Below are 20272 nucleotides of genomic sequence, written 5' to 3'. Positions count from 1 at the left end.
TGGAAAATACTAAGGGTAAAAGCAACGTTGTTGTTCATGTTCCAAGCGTTGGTGAATATACTTCGCCCTCGAGGGTCTATAGCTTGTAGGTGCCTGGCCGGAGCACCTCAGCGATGATGAAGGGCCCCTCCCAGGGCGGGGAGAGCTTGTGACGGTCCATGTTGCTCTAGACGAGCCATAGCACCAAGTCGCCGATGTTGAACGCCTGATCCCACACTCGGCGGCCGTGGTTTCATCGCAGCGCCTGCTGGTACTTGGCCGATCGAAGTAGTGCGATTTCATGCTCCTCGTCGAGCTAGTCCATCGCAACTTCTTGGGGCGCCTCTGCTCCTTGCTCGTTGTACGCCCTGACCCTAGGCGCTTCATAGTCTAGGTCGGTCGGGAGCACTGCCTCGGAACCGTTGACCATGAAGAAAGGGGTGAAACCGGTCGCTCGACTGGGGGACGTCCTGAGGCTCAAGAGAACCGCGGGGAGCTCAGCAAGCCACCGCCCAGTGAACTTCTTCAATCGATTGAAGGTTCTAGGCTTGAACCCCTATAAGACCATGCCGTTCCCGCGTTCGACCTGCCCTTTCATGCGGGGGTGCACCACGGTGGCCCAATCGACTCGGATATGGTAGTCATCGCAGAACTTGAGGAATTTTTTCTCATAAACTGTGTACCATTGTCCATGATGATGGATTTTGGTGCTGCAAAGCGATGGATGATGTCGAGCAAAAATTCCACGGCCTGCTCAGACTTGATTGTCGCAATCGGCCTGGCCTTGATCCACTTTGTGAACTTGTCAACAGCGACAAGCAAGTACATGTAACCCTAGGGCACCTTCCTAAGGTGCCCGACCAGATCGAGCCCCTAGACCGCGAATGGCCATGTGATGGGGATTGCCTAGAACACTTGAGCCGGCAGGTGGGTCCGCCGAGCATAGTATTCCCCTTCGCAGGTGCGCATGATCCGTTCGGCGTCGACGACCGCCGTCGGCCAGTAAAATCCCTGGCGGAAAGTGTTCCCATCCAGGGTTCTCGGCGCGGCGTGGTGCCCGCAGACCCCACTATGGATGTCTTTCAGTAGCTGGTTACCTTGCTTGATCGAAATGCAGCACTGCAGGATCCTAGTGTGGCTTCTCTTGTAAAGCTCCCCTTCGACGATGACAAAGGACTTAGCGCGGCATGCGAGCTGTCGAGCCTCTGTTTGGTTGGTAGGGTGCACCTTGCGGAGGAGATAATCGAGGTAATGCAGTCTCTGGTTGACCGGAGTGTCGGGCTCCGCCGTTGGTTCCTCGTCAAGCTCCATGACCTCGGGGTCGGGCAGGGTAGGCGTGACCAGCACCCGAGCCCAAGGCAGGCAGCTTGCCCTCGGCCCGGTCCAACTCCACATAGCAGGTTTGTACTAGTTGCAGGCGACGATGCGAGGCGGGATGGGCTGGCAGTTTGACGCCATTTTTTCTAGTGTGTCAGCTGCCTTGTTGAGTCATCGCGGGAAGTGGTTGAGCTCGAGACCATCCAATTGTTTGACCTCCTAGCAGTACGAGGCCATCTTGGGGTTGGGGCAGCTCGACGCTTTCATGACCTGGTCGACGACAAGCCCAGAGTCACCCCAAACATCGAGTCGTTGAATGCCCAGCTCGATGGCGATGCGTAGGCCATTGATGAGTGCTTCATACTCAGCCACGTTATTTGAAGTGGGGAAATGGATGCGGATTACGTACCTCATGCGCACGCCAAAAGGGGAGATGAAGACTAGGCCCAGGTCGGCTCCTTGCTTCATCAGCGATCCGTCGAAGTACATCATCCAGTACTCCTCATCGACGGTTGCTGGGGGCATTTGTGTTTCAGTCCACTCCTCGTCGACAGCTTTCCAATGAGTTTCCCCGATGTGGGCATCTTCGACACGCCCTTCGGGGACACCCGCCATGAAGCATTCCTGCGAGGGGTGGTGGCTTCCTCCACTGGAGCTAGAGTTAGAGATCACCTCCGATTACCCCGCAAGGAGATCATGGAAGGATTCCGAGACGTAGTCCTTCATCCCCACGAACTCGCCATCTGTGGGGTATGAACCAAAAGGCACCGTGGTGAGGTGATGTGCGTCCTCCACACGTTGCGCAGGCCAAAAGGAAACCTCATCAGGATGCCGCTGGCCGGGATCTCCGGGGATAGTGGTTCTCCCCCGGAGAGCTGCGTGGTGACGTTGGCGTGCGAGAAGAGAACATGGTGCAAGTCCTCCTGGGTCGGTCGGGGACCCAAGAAGACATGGAGCTGATGCCCCAAACTCGCATAGTCGAAATTGAGGGGCCCACTAACCCCGAGGACGCGATCCTCCAGGGCGCACAACTGCATTCCGTCGAACGCCTCGACAACGGGGTCAAGGTTGGCAACAACGGGGTCAAGGTTGGTGGTGCGGGCTGGACAGGAACACAAATTTGCTCCGGTCCCCCTCATGTGTTGATGATGAAGTCTAAGCTCCCGAAGCACATGAGCGCGCCCGGGGCCCATCCTCTAATGTGGTTGGCCATCCGCAGCCTGGAGAGGTCGACGAGACGTGCAAAATCCCCTACCTGGCGCGCCAACTATTGATGTTTCAAACCACCCACTAGTAAATTATGTGATTACGCGTCTGGCCCGGATGGTGAGCAAGAAATACATGTGGGTTGATACTGGTTCGAGGAGAATGTCCCTACGTCCAGTTCAAGCCACTTGTGCTCTTGCACTAGGTTTGTAGTAGGGGTTACAAACGGGCGAAGAGGGAAGGGGTTCCCAAGTCTCTGATGGAGTGTGCGTGTGAGGATGTAAATCTGAACGTTCGGTCCCCTTGGCGGGGGGTCTCCCTTCCCCTTTTATAATTCAAAGGGAAGGGAGTGGATAGAGAGAGAGAGAGAGAGAGATCCCTGGGATCCTACCGCCTCTCCTCTTCTTCGCATGGTCCCTGCTAGCCCTGTAGATGATGACGGAGGCGCTCCTATGCCGTGCATTGGTGTGACATGCGGCGTGCGCTCTAATGGAACGGGCGGCGCGGGTCTGCTAGGCCGCAGGACGAGTGACGTGCGCCCTGCCGAGACAGGCGATGGGAGCCCCCCGACGCATTTTATGGCTTGACCCCTGGCGCGGTGGACGGCCGGGGCTTGTCGTAGTAGCTTGTCCTTTCTGGAGGTCATGTCACTGCACATCCTTACCTACCCTTACTCTAGAGGTTCGTCCTCCAGTTTGGCCCATCACTTCTTGAGGTCCCTAGGGGCCCCATGCCTTTGGGGTGGATGTGCCAAACCCCTCAGCCTTGGGGTTGGGCGAGGCGGACGTGCCCGACCCCTGATCGTTGGGGTCGGGCGAGGCGGACGTGCCCGATCCCTTACCCATGGGGTCGAGCGAGGCGACTTCGTGTTCGGCTGTCGGTGCCCCTTCTCTCGGTGGGATGTTCTGCGGCCACTTGACGGCCAAGCTGGCCCAAGCCGCGTACTTTGAGGGAGCTAATCCGCGATCAGCTTGCTAAGAAATGTTCTTTGGGGGATCCGTGATATTTGCCCCCGACACTAAACAAGTTTCGGGCTCAACCTTCTCTTTTGAGAAATCAACAAGGTAGAGTTTGCCCTTCAAACAACCCGTAAAAGAAATAGAGGAATCCTTCCTTTTAAAGACGGTCACACCCGCATTAGTAAAGAGAAAATTGAAGCCTTTCTCACAAAGTTGTGAGACTAACAACAAATTGTATCCCAAAGATTCAACCAAATAAAGATTTGTAATTGAAGTGTCATGAGAGATAGCAATTTTACCCAAACCAATCACATCCCCTTTTCTATTGTCTCCAAAGATAATTGTTTCTTTAGGTACATCATGAAGCTCTAGATATGTGAACAAGTTCCTATCCCCGGTCTTATGATTTGAGCATCCACTATCAAGCAACCATGCAGTGCCACTGGAGGAGTAGGCCTACAAAACAAGTTAAGCTTGGAATTTAGGTACCCAAAAATATTTGGGTCCTTGTGGGTTAGATGGATAAACTTTTGGATCCCACACACTTCTAAGAATGGCCTTCTTAGTGTAAGCTCCAAAATACTTGACCACTGTTTTACCATTGTAGTCCATTATCACCATGTAGTCGGTAGTGTATCTTGGTGATGGCTCATGCTTGGCAACCTTGTCCTTGATGGGAGCCTCAACACTTTTCTTGACTTGGGAGGGAATTGTGGTTGTCACACCATGAGCAATGTTCATCAAGTCCTCAATATTTGCTTCTTTTGTGAACATGACACATTCCTTACCTTTGACCACCTTGTGGTCATTTACCTTTTCTCCCTTATAATGTACAAACCCATCCTTTTTGTTAGGATATCTTCCATTGATATAGTTAATCTTAGGTTTAGGCTTGATATTGCCTTCATATCCATTCTTTACTAGCATGTTCATTCTCTCAAGTTGAGCATCCTTTGCTTAGATCATCTTCTCTAGCTTTGCCATGTTAATAACACAAGCTTGCAAGTCAATTTTATAGCATTTGGAGCAACATTCACTTGTGGAGACATTGGAGTTAAGAGTTTCTTTGGAATTGGTTTTGGCACTCTCTCAAAGAGCATTATAGCTAACTTCAAGACCATTGTATTTAGTCGTTAAGCATGAGAAGCTTTCTTGAAGTTCACTATGAGCGGCCTTTAGGGAAGCTAGAGATTCATTTATCAAAGTGTTCTCCTTATATATCCTCTCATTTGAATCATTAGCTAGAGACAAGTCAATAGCCAATTTTTCAACCTTCACCTTTTCTTCGGCAAGAGCTTTCTCTAAGGCAAGATTTCTCTCCTTCTCAAGGATGAGCAAGTCTTCTTGCATATCGAGGCACTCCCTCATTTTCTCCAATTTCTCCATAAGCTTGTAATCATTGTTGCAAGAGTAGAGCTCCTTGGTGTGAAAGCCCTAAGCAACTTCTTTGTCACTTTGTGATCATCCCATTCCATGTTTCCAAGAGATCTAATGTCCGATACAAGGATCATTAGTCTATCATACATTTGCCTCACGATTTCTTCATCAGGCATAACAAAGTGCTCTAATTTTCTTTACAACAAGTCCATCTTGCCCTCTCTAACTTCATCAGTTCCTTCACGAGCCTCTCTCAATGTGTCCCAAATTTGCTTGGCTATTTCAACATTGCAGATCTTGTTGAATTCTTGAGCACAAAGAGAGCTTGTGATGACCCTCATGACTTGTGAATTGCGTAAGTAGTCTTGAGCTTGTTCGGCCGTGGGTACACCATTAGTTGGAGTCACACCTACAACAACTTGCCAAGTAGAGGGGTGAAGCATGTCGAGATGCATTTTCATATCATAAGACCACTTGAGATAATCCGTCCTATCAAAGAAAGAAGGTTAAACCTGTTGAAACTTCCGACCCTGTGTAGGATGTTCCGATGGGTCGGAACTTCCGACACTGGACCGGAACTTCCGACAAAAGGAAAGTTCTTATACGAAATTCAAAATTAAATTTAAAACTGCAGAACTTGGCTAAATCAAAAGTTGTGCCATGATACTAGGAGACTTCTGTAGGTAATCTTTGCAAGCACAACAACTTGAGTATGTAAATCAACACAAAACAAATTCTAAGTCAACAAGAACTAAATAAATACAATAAGCACAAGATACAAGAGATTTGTTTTCGAAGTTCACTCCCACTAAGGAAGCTACATCTCCGTTGAGGAGTTCACAAAGAGTCATGCCTTCCACTAACACTTTACTATGAAATCCACAATGGATGGGTGACACAAATTTCGCGGGGCGCACGCACACAAGAGGACGCTCAACCGGGCAATGCCAAACCGTCTAGAAGCAAGCTTAAAGAGTAACAAACGCGAATCGATGGATGAAGATGCTTCAAGTGCTCTTGAGATGAACGTGGCTACCTTCTCACTCAAATGCTCAAGCCTCATACCTCAATCTTGCTCTCATCAGCCCTAACTCAAATCAACCTCTTGGAGGGAGTGGGGAGAAGGATTTGGAGCTTGTGGAGGTGCTGTGTTTGTGAAGAGTCAGCAACAAATGAAGGACGGGCTGAGGGGGTATATATACCCGAGCCCCAAAAACTAGCCGTTAGCAGGCTGGTTAAGTGATTTTTGGAACTTCCGACCCTATTAAAAATAGCCGGCCGAGGAGCCCATGTTGGAACTATCAAGCAACTTCCAGCAGGAGTCGGAACTTCCGACCCATGGTCAGAACTTCTGACAAACACTGAATCAGTGAGAAACTTAGGTGCACAAGTGTGTGATTTTGTGTCTCTCTTGGGTGGTTAGCATCTCAATTAAGCACTTTGACATCTTCAAGCAATCTCTTTGCGTCCCCCTATATAGTATTTATTTGTGCTCCAACAACGTATTTCAAATAAATTGGGACTTTTCTTCCTCTTTTTTATTTCAGCAAATTTTAACATATTCATTAGCTCGATAAAACTTATTAGCTCCTTAATTATGCATGTCATCAACACCAAAAATCCACTTAGGGGGCCAAATGCACTTTCATTAAGAAGTAGATCAGATCACAGAACATGTACTGAGTCTTGGCTAGAGGGCTAATGACGACAAACCACTGCTGCTGTAGACGACAAAGGCGGTTGGCCCATGAGGCAACGGAGTTGGGTGGAAAACGCGCCGTGGTGAAGATCTTGAGGAGTCACGTGAAGCACTTCCCAAAAACCTTATTCGCCCTCTCCCGGTGCAGGATCCCAAAGGCAAAGGGTTTTGGAGACCTGCTCTCCGATTCGACGGTACATGTCGGTGCTCGGGATTGAGAAGGCTACGGTGGCGGTGCTGCAACGAGAAGAGGCAAAACCCTAGCTCGTTTTGATGTATTTTTAGTGGAGGCTGTTGGGTCATATATATATATGGAAAAGCCAACTGCTATCCCTCTCTTCCACTAGCAAGTTGGGACTAAACTTGCACCACATCCTCTTGCATACTGGGCCTTTGAGATTTACTAGAATTTCTAAAATTATTAATGGGCCAAGCCCACTAAAATTCCAGCAATCCCCCACCAGATCTCAAATACCTATTTAGAATTTTGCCTATTCTTACCACTGTTTGATATACTAGTGTTTCAGCAAAGACTGTTAAGTTGAACTTCCGCCTAGAGCTTCAAGCTACACTTATTCACAACTTGACAATGGACTATGCCTTGAATTGCTAGTTTTCTGCGAACAAGTTTCACTCAAAGTCGTAACCAGTACAGGGCTGCCAGTAGCTTACCCCTTGGATGGAGCATATATGTCATACTCACTGGTCTCTTCATGAGCTTGAGTTTGCTGGAGGTTACCCAAATCTCATATACTATGACATTTAACAGTAGGCTCATATATGTGTGTTATTTCAAGGATGCTCTATAGGGAAAGCACCTTTGCTTATCAAACCCTAATAGAAACACATTAAGGTGTATAGCCAACCTGCCTTACATCATTTGAGAGTATTGCATCTTCACTTAGAGAGGGTTAAAAGTTACTCTGCTCAATTAAGCAATAGCTTGTTCTTCCCAGGTCCTAATTCACGGGATTTCCAATCATAAAGGTTGGGTTACTACTATGGCAACCTATATGGGTCTCATACCCATCTCCCTCGATGCATTTTCAATCACATCCGTGAAAGCCCTTTTGTGAAAGGATCTGCCAGGGTTTTCTCTGTTGAGATATAAGTCACACTTATCACTTCGGAGTTTCTCAACTTCCAGACTAACTTCAGTCGTCTCTTGATGTGTCTTGATGACTTCGTATTATCTTTAGCACTATTAACCTTGACTATCATTGTTTGATTGTCACAGTTCCTAAGGATAGCCGGCACTGGTTTTTCAACCACAGGCAAGTCCATCAACAGCTCATGCAACCACTTTGCTTCAACAGTGGCTGTGTCTAGAGCAGTAAGTTCTGCTTCCATGGTTGACCTCGTCAAAATGGTCTGTTTGCAAGACCTCCATGATATCGCACCACCTCCTAGGGTAAACACATACCCACTCGTGGCATACAGCTCATCTGCATCAAAAACCGTGTGAATAGTAATCCCATAGCTCGTAGTAACTATCAAGTAGCGCATAGCCTGATCAAGTGCATGCCAATAATCAGAACCTGGGTTTGACATGGACCTGCTCAATTTGCTCATAGCAAAAGATATGTCGGGTCTTATTACGCCAGCTAAGCACATGAGTGAACCAATAATTTGAGACTACCTCAATTGATCCTTAGCAATTTTATTGTTCTTGCGAAGTATCACACTGGGATCATATGGTACTGGAGATGGCTTGCTACCCATGTAACCGAACCGGCTCAAGACCTTCTCCACATAATCGGATTGTGACAAAGTAATCCCATTCTCATCCTTAATAAGCTTAATGTTAAGGATCACATCAGCTTCTCTCAGATCTTTCATATCAAAACTCTTTGACAAGAAAGACTTGACATCATTAATCACCTTAATATTTGTGCCAAAAATCAGTATTTCATCCACATACAGGCATAACATAACTCCTTGACCCCACCATGGCGATAGTACACACATCTATCAGCCTCGTTGATGACAAAGTCCGCAGAAGTCAAGGTTTTATCGAACTTCTCATGCCATTGCATAGGTGCTTGTTTAAGACCATATAAGAATTTTAACAACTTACACACACCTTGCTTTCTTGACCTTCAACTACAAACCCATCTGACTGATCCATGTAAATCTTCTCATCCAACTCTCCATTTAGGAAAGCTATCTTAACGTCCATTTGATGTACGATAAGACCATATGAAGCAGCTAGGTAAAGTAGTGCTCGAATAGTGGTCAATCTAGCAACGGGTGAGTAAGTGTCAAAGAAGCCTTCTCCTTCCTTTGTGTGTAACTTTTGGCCATAAGCCGAGCCTTCTACTTCTCAGTAGTACCATCAGGCGTAAGCTTTTTCTTGAACACCCACTTACAACCAACTGGTTTGCAACCATGGGGTTATTCAGTTAGTTCCCAGGTCCCATTGGATAGAATCGAGCCCATCTCATTATGAACAGCTTCTTTCCAATCATCAGTATCAGGAGATGTGTATGCCTCTACAATAGACGTGGGAATGTCATCTATAAGGTACATAGTGAAATCATCACCAAAGGATTTTACAACTCTCTGTCTCTTACTTTTCCTAGGAGCTTCACTGTCATCCTTCTCAAGGATTTCCTTCATCCTTCTCAAGGATTTCCTCATTCTCAACAGGTTGTTCAGAAAACTCAGTAGGTGCAGTAGGTTTAGGAGTTATCTTAGTAGAAAATCAAGAAATGCTATGTATATCTTTCATTGGAAACATATTCTAAAAAAATATTGTATCGTGAGATTCCATAATAGTATCAACACGCATATCAGGTACCTCAGATTTAACTAAAAATCTATAAGCAATGCTCTGCTGAGCATACCATAGAAAGACGCAATCCCCTATCTTAGGTCCCAACTTGTGTTTCTTCGGAATAGGTACATTGGCTTTCGCCAAGCAACCCCAAGTGCGCAAATAAGAAAGCGATGGTTTTCTCCCAATCCACATCTCATATGGTGTTTGATCTACATTCTTATTTGGAACTATATTCAGGACATGACATGAAGTCAACAGAGCCTCCCCTCACCATATCTTAGATAAACCAGCAGTGTCCAATATGGCGTTAACCAAGTCAGTCAGGTTGCACTTTTTACTCTCAGTAGCCAAGTTTGATTTGGGTGAATAGAGAGGCATCCTCTCATGAATAACACCATGTTCCTCATAGAATTCATCAAAAATTTTGGAGAAATTCTCGCCATCACGATCAGACCTGAGAAGTTTGATCTTTCTCGCTAGTTGATTTTCAACTTCGGCTTTATAGATTTTAAAATAATCTAACGCTTCATTCTTAGTTTGCAATAAATAAAAATAGAAAAATCTAGTCTCATCATCAATCAACATCATGAAATATTTCTTTCCACCTTTTGTCAACACACCATTTATCTCGCAGATATCAGAATGTATGAGTTCTAGAGGTGCCAAGTTTCTCTCCTCAACCAACTTGTGACTTTTTTGATGTTGCTTCGATTGCACACAGCTATGGCACTTAGAACCTTTGGCAATTATGAAATTTGGAATTAAACACATGCTGGAAAGCTAAGACATTAAACCAAAATTAACATGATATAAGCGAGAATGCCAAACACTGCATCATCATTAACGCCATCGCAAATATGGTTCAGTGACTTATTGCAAAATTCTGCAAGGAAAAAGCGGAACAAGCCTCCACTATCATATCCTTTACCAACAAATTATCCATGCTAGACAGTACTAATTTATTGGACTCTAAACTACCTTAAAACCATTCCTACACAAAAGGAACCGCTCACGAAATTCTTGTTGATAGAAGGGACATGATGCACGTTCTTCAGCTGCACTCATGTTCTTCAGCTGCACGATCTTTCCCGAAGTAAACTTCAGATTTACCGTGCCAACACCATGAACAAAATCATGTGACCCATTCTCCATTAGGACGAAAGAACCCCGAGCGACCTGGTAAGAAGAATACATAGAGATGTCAGCACACACATGAACATTAGCATCCGTATCAAGCCACTAACTAGTAGATTAGAATACTGAAAAAATAGTAGTAAATTACCATACCCATCTCTAGTGTTGCTTGCGGTCACCGTGTTGACATTCTTGGGTCCAGATCCATTGCTAGTCTTCTCCTTGCGATCTGCATAGTTTGGATAGTCCCTCACGAAGTGTCCCCCATCATCGCACATGAAGCAAGCTCTTTTAGCATTTGTAGTCTTCTTCTTATCGAAGGTAGTAGTCTTGACAGGCTTGGTAGCAGCCTTCCCTTTGTTCTTGCTATGTGGGTGGTTCTTCTGCACCATGTTGGCGCTAGAGTGATCCTCACCTCCTTTCTCAGAAGCATCCTTAGCCCGAGCCTTCTCCTCAACATCAAGAGATTCTATCAGATTTTCAACTAATATTTCCTATCTTTTGTGTTTCAGAGCTGTGGCGAAGTTCCTCCATGAGGAGGGCAACTTTGCAATCATGCAACCAGCCGCAAACTTAGCAGGTAAAGGACACTTCAGGGTTCGAGTTCCTTCACAAGGATCTATATCTCATGATTCTGCTCTACCACGGAACGGTTGTTCACCATCCTAAAGTTATGCAAGCTCTTCATGGTATACGGTTCAATGCCCGCATCAGTCGCATCATACTTTGCAACCGATGCATCCCACAACTCTTTTGCATCTATTATGTGTACATACACATCAACCAGATGATCAGCAAGAACACTTATAACGCAACCGACTAAGAGATTGTTGTCATCCGTGAACTTCTTCCTCTCCGCGGGAGAATGATCACCTGCTGTTATGCCAAGCCTCGCTTCCCATGCATGCATTGCAGTCAGCCAGAGACGGACCTTGACTTGCCATCAATTAAAGTGCACACTAGAAAACTTTTCCGACCTCAGTGCATTATCAAAACCAGCCATTGCAAAATCAACAGATTGCTTATAATAAGATTTTTGGATTGTTGAGAATATTGGCAATTACAGTATTAAGTTCCATATGAAATAAATCATGATGAACATATGAACTAACATACATAGATCTAACATACTAGACAACATAAATAGCATAGTCAGGATCTCAGGATACATACTTAAGAAGTAGATCAGATCACAGAACACGTACTAAGTCTTGGTTGGAGGGCTGACGACGACGAACCACCGTTGCCGGAGACGGCGAAGGCGGTTGGCCCGTGAGGTGATGGAGTTGAGTGGAAGACGTGCCGTGGTGAAGACCTTGAGCAGTTGCGCGAAGCGCTTCCCAAACTTTATTCGCCCTCTCTCGGTGCAGGATCCCAAAGGCGAAGGGTTCCGGAGACCATCTCTTCCATTCGCCGGTGCATGCCGGCGCTCGGAATGGAGAATATTACGATGGCAGCGCTGCAACGAGAACGAGAAGAGGCAAAATCCTAACTCGTTTTGATCGTGCGCGGTGATCGTGCGCGGTGGTCCCGCCCAAGATGCTCTCCAGGAGGTGGTCGGGGAGGTCGTGCGCGGTCGCCGGCCCGCCCGGTGGCGCTGTCCTCGACGAACTTTTGCCCTTGGGCCTGTCCTGGCCGCCGCCCCGACGCCGTCGTCTCCCTGGCGCCATGGAACCGTATCCTGGTCGACACGCCGCCCAACACAATTTGTGGCTATTCTTCCTGGTGTCCGAGCGTGTCCGTGTTGGACTCCATTCCCGTAACGATGTCGTATGCGTCCCGCGGCCTCCAGCTCCAAGTAGTCTTGTTTAGATCGAGGGGATGCGAGTGCATCATCTCAGATACTTTCGCCGCTCGTTACGGGATCGCCCGGATTTTATTTAGCAGAAGAAGAAGGTGGCTTTTTTTTGCGGTAGAAGAAGGTGGCTGCCACGATTCTCCCCATCTTCCGGTTGTTTATCAGCAAGATTTTTTTCTTGTTCACACAGAAACAGGAAAAAGATGCAAATTGTTTGGTCACCAAAAGATTAGCAACACCTGCAAATTAAAATACACAGTAGTGCTTAGGCACTGAATGGGGTGTTTGGATCGAAGTATCTAAAGTTAAGTACTATCTCATCCAAACAAAAATACTAATGAATAGATTAAATTTTAACCAAGATTTAAAAGTTTAATGTTCAACTTTAATCCATCAAATAGACGTAAGCTCGGCGGCCACGGCAGCTTGTACGGGTAGGCTCGCCCCACGTAGTAGCGCCTCATCGGGACGTGCTCCACCGCCATCGTCTCGAGGTCGATGAAGAACCGCCATTTCCTGTTCCACGTTTCCACCACGACGCACGTCTCTTGCGCCGCGACAGTCATAGCTCTCCCCGGATTCCATTGGCTGCCCCCCGGCAACTGCACCAAGTTCTCCAGCACCCACTCGCCGCCGCCACCGCCCTTGAGCCGAGAGAAGACCCTGAGGTCGCTGTCTACCATGCAGACGGCACGCGGCGCCCTGCCTTCTCCGCCGACAACCCGGAAGCAGCGCGCCCCGGATCACCCCTCGATGGTCACCGGGAGAGCTTCCAGCGACACCGCCGCGGTGGCCTCGTCGAGAACAAGCGCGGCGCCGCCGGCGTCTTTGATAGCCCAGTAGAGGGAACCACCGGCGCGGCCAGCAAAGTAGAAGGAGGCGGTCTCGCACGGGATATCGATGTTGCCCTTCCACGCGCAGTTCATGTCGTGCCAGCTGCGGTTGCTGGTGCTGGCCTGGTACACGCAGGCCTCCGGCACGCCGCGGCGGCGAGCCAGCATGTGCTCTCTGAGCAGGACGACGATGGCTCTGAAGTTGGACATGCTGGTGCTGAGATCGCCGCCGGCTCGGCTGGTCGCGCCGACCCTGAGCAGGAACATGCCGAGTCAACATGCGGCCCTCAGCCGGTCCGGCAAGATGATTGCCTGGCACCGCCGTGTCTTGGGCTCGCATACGACGAGGTCAGGGTCAGAGCGGCGGCTCCGCGACGAGTTCCGGTCCCTGTTCCGGAGGAGGAGGAGGCCGTCGTGGCTGTCGACGGTCTCCCAGGAGCCGGGGACTTCCGGGAGGAAGTCGAGGGAGAAGGACTGGCTGACGGGGATTCCCGGCACTGGCGACGGCACGAAGACCGGAGGGTTGCTGCAGTTGAGGTAGAGGCCCACCAGGATGCGGGGCACGCGCAGGAGGCGGAAGCGGGCTAGGAATCCGGCGTCTGCCACGACGCGGCACCACGGCTTGCACGCGGACGCGGCGCGCACGAGGCAGACGGGGGAGACGAGGCGGAGGACGAGCTCCAGGACGTAGTCGGGGATGCCATGCTGTTGGACAGTTTTTTCGCTTCCATTGCATACAATTAATGCAACCAAGCATACCAGGCCATCCCTTCTTTATGTTTATAGTCCTCAACAGTAGGTGTCCTCAAGTACTCCTCTCCAAACACCTCAACTACAGCCCGAACAAGATGATGAAAAGCCTCTAACATGGTGCTCTCTGCAATCCTCACAACTTCATCTACTGAATCAGTTGGAACATCGTATGCCAGTATACAAAATAATTCAAATACCTTCTGCAATACAGTTGCACCGAGAAGACCCGATGCATTTGGTTTCTTCTTGAAGTAGTCATTGTGTGCCTCCACACCATCCAATACGCGCAAGAAAAGTTCTGTCGACATCCTAAAGCTCCTTCTAAATTTTTTTGCATTGTATATAGAAGGATCTGCAAAACAATCAACCACAATGTGTGAATTGCCACTAGATATGTTCCTAGGAACTACCTGACGTCCCAAAACTGAACCACGACGCTTCTTGCGCCTCTCATGATCCATGTCGGCAAGCATAAAAATTGAAATGACATCATCATAGTCTCCATCATTGTCGGATGCGCGTCATCCTCTTCCTCACAAAATTGAGCAATTAGATTATCATCATCGGAGAAGACCATTGCAAGCTGCAAGTCATATGAAATTATAAGCAAATTGAAATACAAATGGCATGCTACACAAGTAAACAGATTACCAATGGTACAGGCAACAAGGCGAAAAAAGGAAACAAACAAAGAAGATAAGCATGCCTTCACTAAAGACACAGTACACAGGGAAAATAAATAGATGAGCTAAAAAAGGGAACAGGGGAACTAAACCTAATCACTGTATACCACTTTGTGGGATGCCACATTGTTTCTTGTTGATTAGTGTCAGAATGAAAAGGATTGAGTATGGTGCCAAATGCAGTCATATTAATTATGGTTGGGCATCAGATTTGAATATATCATACAAAGAAAAAGCGAGTCTGGGAACAAAAAGCATTACAATTTCATTCACAAGTACAATTCATAGTCACAAAACTCACTCATAAATCTCAGAGTGCAAATTGCAATGAAAAAAGAAGAAGAAGAAAAAGCAACATACTGGCAGATATAGTGCAGCCTGCGGTTCAGAGCACTAGTTCAATGTTAATGTTCAGAAATAAGATATGCATCTTGGGATTCCAGATATCCTACCATCTTAGTTTGATATATAGTGCAGCCTTCCTACTGTTTATCTGAATGTATTCAAGAAACAATATATCCAGAAAGACTCTTTATATGAATATAATCAAAATAGACTACTTCTCTAAAAACAATATATCCATATGAGCAAGGCTATTACATACCGGAAGAATACAAATCCAAGCCAAGGCCTGATCCAAGCAGACTATCACAAGCAGTACATAGAAATTAAAGGCGTCGACTCGTGGTGCTCGGTCAGGCCTTCAAGGTCGGCGGCCACGGCAGCCCGTACGGGTAGGCTGCTGGCTCCTCGTACTTGTTCCTCTCCCTAAAGCGCTCCACCGTCATCGTCTTGAGGTCGACGGAGAAGAGCCACCTGCCGTGGCGCGGTGCCACCAGGACGTACTCATCATGCTCCGCGACAATCATCGCGCGCCCAAGGAAACCATCGGTGCCTCTCGGCAACCGCAGTAGCTTCTGGAGCACCCACTCGGTGGCACCGCCACCGCCGCCCTTGAGCTGCCGAGCGAAGACCCTGAGGTTGTTTTCGGACAAGTGAACGGCACGCAGCGTGCCGTCCTCTCCGCCGATGACCCGGAAGCAAAGCGCCTCCTCCCGCCACCCGATGCTCACGGCCGGGACGGCTTCCAGCGACACCGCCGCAGTGGCCTCGTCGAGAACAAGCGCGGCGCCGGCGCCCCCGATGATAGCCCAGTAGAGAGAACCACCGGCGCGGCCAACGAAGTAGAAGGCGGCGGTCGCGCACGGGATATCGATGTTGCCCTTCCACGCGCAGCTCACATAGGACCAGTGGCGGTTGCTGGTGCTGGTGCTGGCCTGGTACACGCAGGCCTCTGGCACGCCATGGCGGCGAGCCAGCATGCGTTCCCTGAGCAGGACGACGATAACTCTGAAGTTGGACATGCTGATGGTGGTGGTGCCGCCCCTGAGCAGGAACACGCCGAGGCAAATGCGGCCGCTCAGCCGGTCCCGCAAGCTGATTGCCTGGCACCGCCGTGCCTTGGGCTCGCATACGACGAGGTCAGGGTCAGAGCGGCGGCTCCACGATGAGTTCCGGTCCCTGTTCCGGAGGAGGAGGAGGCCATCGCGGCTGTCCACGGTCTCCCAGGTGCCGGGGACTTCTGGGAGGAAGTCGAGGGAGAAGGACTGGCTGACGGGGATGCCCGGCGCTGGCGACGGCACGAAGACCGGAGGGTTGCTGCAGTTGAGGCAGAGGCCCAGGATGCGGGGCACGCGCAGGAGGCGGAAGCGGGCTAGGAATCCGGCGTCTGCCACGACGCGGCACCACGGCTTGCACGCGGACGCGGCGCGCACGAGGCAGACGGGGGAGACGAGGCGGAGGAGGGCGAGCTCCAGGACGTGGTCGGGGATGTCGTGCACGGTCGTCGTCGACGCCATCGCCCCTCCTACCTCCGGGGGCTCTTCATCATTATTCGTCGATGATACCGTCGGCTTGGGCGCCTCAGGCGCGTCCCTGCGCCGCCGGGGTCGTCGCTGCCTATTGCTCGCCATGCACTACGGCAAAAGGCTATTTGCCGAGCGTTAAAAACACTCGGCAAAGGTCCAAAAATACTCGGAAAAAGTTTTGCTGAGTGTTACACTCGGCAAAGGACATATGGAAGAGAAAATATCGGAAAAGTGGACTTTGCCGAGTGCATTTCGTCGGGCACTCGGCAAACTCTTTACCGAGCGCAACGTGACGGAGCAGGGGCATAACGGACAGTTTGCCGAGTGCCAGGTCTTCAGCACTCGGCAAAGATGGTTACTTTGCTGAGTGCCAGGTACCTGGCACTCGGCAAAATTTAAACGCCGTGACGGAGCAGGGACATAACGGACGGTTTGCCGAGTGCCAAAGAAATAATCTTTGCCGAGCGCCGGCGCTGAGACACAATGCAAAGATGGTTACTTTGCCGAGCGCTATGGACCTGGCACTCGGCAAAGAAGTAATCTTTGCCGAGCGCCATGGACCTGGCACTCGGCAAAGATGGTTACTTTGCCGAGTGCCAGATGCCTGGCGCTCGGCAAATATTGTTTCTTTGCCGAGTGCCGTGGACCTGACACTCGGCAAAGATTCTTCAGATGTTGCCGAGTGCAAACACTCGGCAAAGTGACCAGAATTACCCATTTTAATCTATTTTTTCTATTTCATCCACATATATATATCAGAAAAACATATATCATCACAAAGACCACCAACATCACATCTATATCACAAACATCACATCTATATTACAAACACAATCGATTCACATACATATCCCAAATCGGTTCACAAACATATTATCATTACAGACCACAAATATGCATGTCTCACAATATAGTCCATATAATCATAAGATGTCAAAAAACATGAGAAGTCTACAGAAACAGGATAAGTGATAAAAATCATGATCAAGACCTCCAACCCGGCGACCTCCAACCCGGCGTAGTTGGAGAAGCATGAGGGTCATTTGAGGCCGCCGATTGATTCTGCAAAGAGGAGAAGCGATCGCATGTGTGAGACAAGATAAATGAAGGTCAGACATAGCTAAAACTTATCCATACTCATAGGAGTAGAAAACTCAGCAGGAGGTCGAGGTGAAGCGAACAACGAAGGTGGTGGAGCTACACCCGCTGCGGCACCAAGAGTCTGCATGTAGGCAAACATATCCCTCATCCTGTGCTCGTTCTCCACACGTAGCCTCCTCTCTTCTTCTAATTGGGCTTGCAAAATTTTCACTCCAATGTTATGATAATACAAAGAAATGGTATACAATAATCAATGAACGACGAATAAAGAAGAAATGACCTGGAGTGCCTGTATCCGGTACTGTGAAGTGTCTTGCCGAGGTCGTATGCCTGGGCTCGCACTCGTGCTCCTTGCTCTAATCTGAGATAGAGTAGGAGTAGAGGACGAGTCGATTGCGCCGTTGGCAATCCAATACCACCCATGATTCTTACCTCCTCCAACCCTCATGACGACTTCTCTGTCAAGGTCCTCGGAGGCCGGATCAAACTCTGGACCATGGACCTCCCTTGCCATCGTTGTGTACGCACTGAGGCTGGTATGGACCATCGGGTTGCTGTATGCCTCGGGCCCGTGCTCCGGATTGTAGTTGACGTCAGACGTCACCTTGCCCTTATGGGACATAGCATATGACTTCAAGAGGGAGCAAGGCTGGCCACCATGTGACGACGACTGCAAGAAAACAAGCAAGACGATTAGAAATCATGCATAATTGAGTGTTACATTAAATAAATTCATTCGCGTACCCATGCTTCTGCGTATCCGCTGAGGCCGCGACTGCCTTGATGGTGTGTTACACCTGGCATCATCAAACGCCGCTCCCGACAAGCGTTGTGCGAGTCCTCCCACTCGTCGGAGCACCACTTCTGCACCATCTGTCGCCAGCACTCTGGATGCCCGAGGCACCAATAAGGAGTCGTCTACAGGGCATCAAGTATTTGACATATTAGAAGATGAAATTAAGCCTGCTTAATGTAAAAAAGAATGCATATTAATTTTCTTTATTTATCTGCAAGTACTGCTTCTCAGTCAAAGACATGGTTCTTGCTTCCGTTTTGGTGACATTCTCTCCAAGAACGGAGCCGTGAAAACTAATAATGGCCTGGATACGCGCCTCATAGTGCATATCCACGACTCGTTTCTTACAGACTTTGGTAGCCACCACATCAGCTTTGTCCTGAAATCCATCCTCACATCTGAAGAAATCCTGCATGCAAACACAATGTATACCATTCATTTTTTTAAGAATGTGAAATGAATGCAATGTATTTAGCACTTACCCACAGCTCTTGTTTCACCCGCTCCGCCTTGTTGTTGAATACCCTGCCATCCCGATCTTCAGCATCAGGGGCGGCGGCGTAGTGGTCAAACGTATAGGCCGGCTCCGTCACTCCACCGTACTCAACCAGGGCAGGGAAGTGTTCCCTGCACAGAAGACCGAGGATGCCATTGACGGAGCGTTTGTGAGCAGCACCTGCACTCTGCACAATCGTCCAGGACCTGCACAAATGATTAAGACCTCTTAATAGTTTAGACTTTGAATTTGAACATATAACAAGAAGAAGAAATAAAAATATGAAAAGTTACTTACTTTTCCCCTTCGGGTCGAATCAACGGGCGCCTCTCACGAGGTATCGGTCGCTTAGGGAGACTGGCGGGACCTGTACATGTGATTAAGAAAAATTATTAGTTTCAACTTTAAATTTGAACATATAACATAAATAATCAATGAAAACATATAAAGATTCTTACCTTGCAAGTAGACGCTCGACAAACCAGAGGCACCAGAACCAGAGGTGGTCTGCTGCGCCTCGTCCTCCTCCTGCACCTCCTCCTCCTCCTCCTGCGCCACATGCACCTCCTCCTCCGTAGCGTCTTGCTACCCCACCTGCGGCTCCTCCTCCTCCGCCTCCTGCTGGGGCACCTGCGTCGTCCCCCTCCTCCTCCCCTTCCTCTCAGACGACCCAGATGTAGTTGACCTAGCCCTCTGGTAAAGCGACCTAATGCTCCTCAACCCACTGCCTACCATCTTTGTTCAATCACCTGCAATTAAGAAGAGTAAAGTAATAAGTACAGATAAACAAGACGTACTTAGAAAGAGATGAAAAATAAATTAAATATAAATGCATAATAATATAGTATTACATTGATTAAAAATAATCTTCATAATCGGGATTAGCTGGATCATAAGTCTCATCATCACTATCAATCAAATCATAATCAACAGTATCCGAAGGATCAACGTCGTCATTGGCATTGCCTAAATATAATCGTTCTAGCATTTGTAAGTCTTTCACATTTTGGACCTCATCCTCCTCCTCATCAACAATTGTTTCAACATCCATTCTGTCTGTTTCGGTTAAGTCTATCTCAAATCGCCCTTCTAGCCTCTCTTCTTGAAAGAACTCTCCATCATATTGTTTGGGTCTAAGTTGTAGTCTTCATCATTTGGAACAGGTACTTTACCGTGCGGTGATACCTTATGCACAACATACCAACCCTTAAGATGCTCTTTGTTTTGGCACGCATATGGGAGATAATAAACTTGTATGGCCGGTTGGGCCACAATATAGACATCGTCTCCAGGGAAGACGGAATCCTGTCGAATTTCCACTAGCCCAAGATTAGAATATGTTCGTCTCGTTACTTCAGGATCAAACCAATGATATTTGAATATGACAGGATTAAGAGGTTTGCAACCATAAAAACTGACTTCGTATATTTCTTCAATTCTTCCATAATACTCAATCCCATCAAGGCCAGGAGTAAAAACTCCAGTATTTGTGGT

At 48.2% G+C, this 20272-nt stretch overlaps 2 protein-coding genes and 1 long non-coding RNA gene across 3 annotated transcripts; all 3 read right to left on the bottom strand.

Moving 5' to 3' along the window:
• Window positions 1–885: 885 nt before the first annotated feature.
• On the bottom strand, window positions 886–1290 carry LOC112881015. The gene has a single exon (XM_025945728.1). The coding sequence runs from the start codon at window positions 1288–1290 to the stop codon at window positions 886–888; it is 405 nt and encodes a 134-aa protein (XP_025801513.1).
• Window positions 1291–12698: 11408 nt separating this feature from the next.
• LOC112883134 lies at window positions 12699–14005 on the bottom strand. The gene has a single exon (XM_025948376.1). The coding sequence runs from the start codon at window positions 13346–13348 to the stop codon at window positions 12992–12994; it is 357 nt and encodes a 118-aa protein (XP_025804161.1). The 5' UTR covers window positions 13349–14005; the 3' UTR covers window positions 12699–12991.
• Window positions 14006–18905: 4900 nt separating this feature from the next.
• On the bottom strand, window positions 18906–19368 carry LOC112879522. Its single transcript, XR_003226092.1, has 3 exons — window positions 19237–19368; window positions 19076–19145; window positions 18906–18984 (listed from the first exon to the last, which is right to left on the bottom strand). It is a non-coding gene; the product is annotated as an uncharacterized LOC112879522 (long non-coding RNA).
• Window positions 19369–20272: the final 904 nt, after the last annotated feature.

Source organism: Panicum hallii, chromosome 2, assembly GCF_002211085.1.
Source record: "Panicum hallii strain FIL2 chromosome 2, PHallii_v3.1, whole genome shotgun sequence".
In the NCBI taxonomy this organism is placed as follows: domain Eukaryota; kingdom Viridiplantae; phylum Streptophyta; class Magnoliopsida; order Poales; family Poaceae; genus Panicum; species Panicum hallii.
This window is presented reverse-complemented; position numbering and strand designations above follow the sequence as displayed.

What these genes read in the sequence shown, in the direction of transcription:
- LOC112881015 (XM_025945728.1), bottom strand. Translation starts at nt 1,290, where the DNA reads ATGGAGCTTGACGAGGAACCAACGGCGGAGCCCGACACTCCGGTCAAC.
- LOC112883134 (XM_025948376.1), bottom strand. Translation starts at nt 13,348, where the DNA reads ATGTTCCTGCTCAGGGTCGGCGCGACCAGCCGAGCCGGCGGCGATCTC.